A 4335-nucleotide genomic window follows, 5' to 3' on the forward strand; every position below is an offset into this window, starting at 1 on the left:
ACATAGTCAACGCCTCCACCCAAAACTTAAAAAAATCACAATAACCATTTTTAATATAAATTTAAATAAATAAAAACACACCAAAAACACAAAAAAAAAAAAAAAAAAAATGCAAACTAAAAAGCTTTTTCTTTTTCATTTTTTTAAACTCACTTCTCATTTCAAAACCCATACCTCAAAGGTCAACGCTTCTCTCTCTCTCTTTCTCTCCAACCTCTTCTTCTTCTCAGCTTCCCTTCTCTCTTTTCAGAATCCGCCATGAAATATCACAGATAGTAAATTTGTTTTTTCCAAACAAATACCCAAAGAAGAGAGAGAGACAGAAAGTAAAGAAACAAAGAAGCTTTGGTTTTTTTTCTTTTTTTTTGTTGGCTGTTGTTGTTATAAATTTTTTTATTATTTTATTATTTTGTTCTTGTTTAAGATGGGAAACGGAATCGGAAGGCTAACAGTGTGTTTCACCGGCGAAGAGGGTCGGCGGAAACACCATGAAATACCGGTATTACTATCGGACCCATCAGACGAGGGTCTGGGCCACTCGTTCTGCTACGTGAGACCCGACCCGACTCGTTTGTCTTCATCCAAGGTTCATTCCGAGGAGGAAACGACGACGTTCAAGACTATATCGGGAGCTTCAGTGAGCGCGAACACGTGGACCCCACTTTCCACAACCATCGTCGACTTGTACTCGTATCACAGCATAGACAGAGTCGCCGCCGCCTTTGAGAGCTCCAATTCCTTCGCTTCCATCCCTTTACAGCCAATCCCCAGAAATTTATCGGGTCCGATGGTGTCGTACGGAATACCCGGATCCGGCCCATTAGAAAGAGGGTTCTTATCGGGCCCGATCGAGCGTGGATTCATGTCTGGCCCACTCGACCGCGCTTCTGGGCTTTTCTCCGGCCCAATCGATAATAAGTCTTATAACGGCGGCGCCGGTGGAGGTTTAGGATCCGATAACCACTTCCAGAGAAGCTTCTCTCACGGTGCTGGGTTCGGACTCGGGTTCGGGTCTGGGCCATTCAGGTCCAGATCGAGGAAAGGGAAACTCATACGGGTTTTACAGAGAGCGTTATCGAAGACCCTGATTTCACGAATCGGTGGTGGGCAACAGAACTCGATTGTCGCTCCGATCAAAGGCGGTGGGCTGAAAGACCCAGATTGGAATTATAATGAGAAGCAACAGCACAATGAGAATTTGACGGTGAATAGCGTGAATTTCTTGAGCAGCGATGGTAGTTTGGAAGACGATGAGTCATTGGAGAGTCAGAATCTACAGTGGGCTCAAGGGAAAGCAGGGGAGGATCGAGTACACGTCGTCGTTTCGGAGGAGCATGGGTGGGTTTTCGTTGGGATTTACGATGGGTTCAACGGTCCAGATGCTCCGGATTATTTGTTGTCCAATTTGTACTCTTTTGTGCACAAAGAGCTTAAGGGCTTGTTGTGGGATGATGGGTTTGAATCAGCTACAACAACGACGACGACGATCGGTAATAGTACTGCTGGTGAAGCTGCAGCTGCCCCTGTTTCTTCTTCCTCCTCTGTTTTTGGCGAAGATTCCGATCAAGATTTCGCGAGGAATCGGACGGGTGGTGATGCTTGTGCTCACTGTGTGGTGGAGGAGCAAGAGAATTATCCGTGTCCAAGTGGGGATGATTCGAATTCGGATTTGGATTCGCCAAATCCAAAGCGAAAACGAGGTAGGAATTCAAAGAGTAAGTACAGAGGCAATGCGGCGAAAAAGTGGGAAGAGAATCAGAGGAGGTGGAAGTGTGAATGGGATAGAGAGAGAGTGGAGCTGGACCGGAGATTAAAGGAGCAATTGAATAAATCCGGGTCGCCATTGGCTTCCTCAAAAGCGATCAATCACGCCGATGTGTTGAAAGCTTTGTCACAAGCTCTGAGAAAAACAGAGGAGGCTTATTTGGAGATCGCAGATAAGATGGCTGTTGAAAATCCTGAGTTGGCGTTGATGGGTTCGTGTGTACTGGTGATGCTAATGAAGGGTGAGGATGTGTATGTGATGAATGTGGGTGATAGTAGAGCCGTGTTGGCCCAGAAGGCCGAGCCGGATTATTGGTTGGGGAAGATTAGGCAGGATTTGGAGAGGATCAATGAAGAAACAATGCATGATTTGGAAGGTTTGGATGGTGATAGACCCTGCACGGTTCCAAGTCTGACGGCTTGTCAGCTCAGTGTGGATCATAGTACCAGTGTTGAAGAGGTATTATATGGTTTCAAAGTTTTAAAATTTGGTTTTGTTGTTGGAAATTTTAGGTGATTGAAGCCTTTTTATGTGCTGTTTTTGATGGATCGTGAATGATTTTTGAATTTCAGGAAGTTCAGAGAATAAAGAATGAACATCCGGATGATGCTTGTGCTGTGATGAATGATCGTGTCAAGGGTTCATTGAAGGTCACTCGGGCTTTTGGTGCTGGTTTTCTCAAGCAGGTACTTAAAGTTCATAGATTTCTTGCTTTCAACTATAATCCATTGTTAATATGGAGAATTCTTTTGGCCCCGTTTATTTGTGCTTGATATTGTAGATTCTGAAACATGGTTAGGAGAAACTTACACTTGATTTCTTTTGCAATGCATGAAGATTTATAATTTGTTGAAAACATTGAACATAATGATTCAGAATGCAAGTTTGAGAAATAGGCTGGTTGTTAGACAATTCACTTGTCTTGTACCATTATGGTCATGGTGCAGGGGCATCATAATCATAACGATTGTTCACTTCAAATAGTGTTGATAACCTCTTCCTCCTAGATTTCATTTTCGTTAGCTTAATGGAGTATTTAATTCAAGGAAGATATGCCAGATTGTGGTTATGCACATTCCAGTACTATCATATCTTGAAAATCAATTCCATAGAAAGTGATTAGAGTCATGCCCCTGGTGGTAACAGCCATATTGTATTGATGCAATCCTGCTGTTTTATATGAAATTTTTTTAAGTGTTAGAACTAAGTTTTGATACAATTAAAAATAAATTAAGCTCCCAATTGGACCAGCTCATTGTTAGAAAGTAAGCCAACTGAAACACAGTTTCTATCGTGAGGTTGCTTCAATAGAAACAAGTTGCATTCCTTTCTCCCCACTAAACTGATCGTGACTTTGAACTGGTCCTGGTCAAGATTTGTCAATATGTTTAACTTGTTATGGCAAGTCCCTTTATTTTTTTCGGGAAAAAGAATAAAGTAGTGGAACTTTTTGATAAAAATGTTGGTTTCATATTTGCTTTAGCACCTGGAAAGATCCCTGACTAATGTCTTGTTGTTTTACTAAAATATTTATCTTCCATTTCTTACGCCTGGTTTTTTCTTGGATATTTGCAGCCTAAATGGAACAATGCACTTTTGGAGGCATTCAGAATAGATTACCTAGGAACTTCCCCTTACATAAACTGTTCCCCATCTCTATACCACCATAAATTAGGCCCAAAAGACAGGTTTTTGTTATTATCGTCTGATGGGCTCTATCAGTACTTCACAAATGAAGAAGCTGTTTCTGAAGTAGAACATTTCATCACATTGCAACCCGAAGGAGACCCGGCACAACATCTTGTTGAGGAAGTTCTATTTCGTGCTGCAAAGAAAGCTGGTAATTTTCTTTAATTTCAAAAAAGAACACACTGTTTATGAAAGCTATAAATTTTGTCACTAACTTGTGGAGACTAAACATGGTGAATTTTGGTTTGGTGAATTACAGGTATGGACTTTCATGAATTACTTGAAATACCACAAGGGGACCGGCGGCGTTACCATGATGATGTTTCCATAATTGTTATTTCTTTAGAGGGAAGGATATGGAAATCATGTGTATAAGTAGAGAAAAGCACCTATAGAGGACATAGAAACATCTACAAAGTCAGCATTACCCTCTCTTTTTTTCTTTTCTTTTTTCTTTTTTTTTGCTGTTTTTTTTCCTAGTCACCTTTGTAAACATTAGCAACAAAGCTTCCGGGACTTAGTTGTGCAATTTACTGGGTGATGAGGAGTGTAAAGGTGTAAAAGCTGGTTCTTGTTGATTATAAACTGCCATAGAAAATTGTAACTTTCAAATAAAACATTCCTCTTGAAAAAGGTTTTGTTCGGAATTCTTACAACTATCACTTTCTATAATTCTTTTATCACAACCATATGGGGTTGGCAACACTTTTCATCTCAGCATCCGCATCTTTTCCCTACCTTTTTCTCCTTGTATACAATTCACCACTTGTTTCCCAACATTTAGCCATGTGAGTGTGTGTTGGCTTCAAATTAAAAAGCCAACTTATTTTACTATTTAATTTATTTTTGTAACTATTTATGAGCCCAATTGCATTTTTTGG

At 40.6% G+C, this 4335-nt stretch overlaps 1 protein-coding gene across 1 annotated transcript; it reads left to right on the forward strand.

Moving 5' to 3' along the window:
- Positions 1-324: 324 nt before the first annotated feature.
- LOC115987028 (probable protein phosphatase 2C 23) lies at positions 325-4103 on the forward strand. Its single transcript, XM_031110471.1, has 4 exons — positions 325-2224; positions 2338-2451; positions 3341-3605; positions 3714-4103. Exons 1-4 carry the CDS (start codon positions 425-427, stop codon positions 3827-3829), a joined length of 2295 nt encoding a protein of 764 aa, XP_030966331.1. The 5' UTR covers positions 325-424; the 3' UTR covers positions 3830-4103.
- Positions 4104-4335: the final 232 nt, after the last annotated feature.

The sequence above is a fragment of the Quercus lobata genome, chromosome 1, assembly GCF_001633185.2.
Source record: "Quercus lobata isolate SW786 chromosome 1, ValleyOak3.0 Primary Assembly, whole genome shotgun sequence".
In the NCBI taxonomy this organism is placed as follows: domain Eukaryota; kingdom Viridiplantae; phylum Streptophyta; class Magnoliopsida; order Fagales; family Fagaceae; genus Quercus; species Quercus lobata.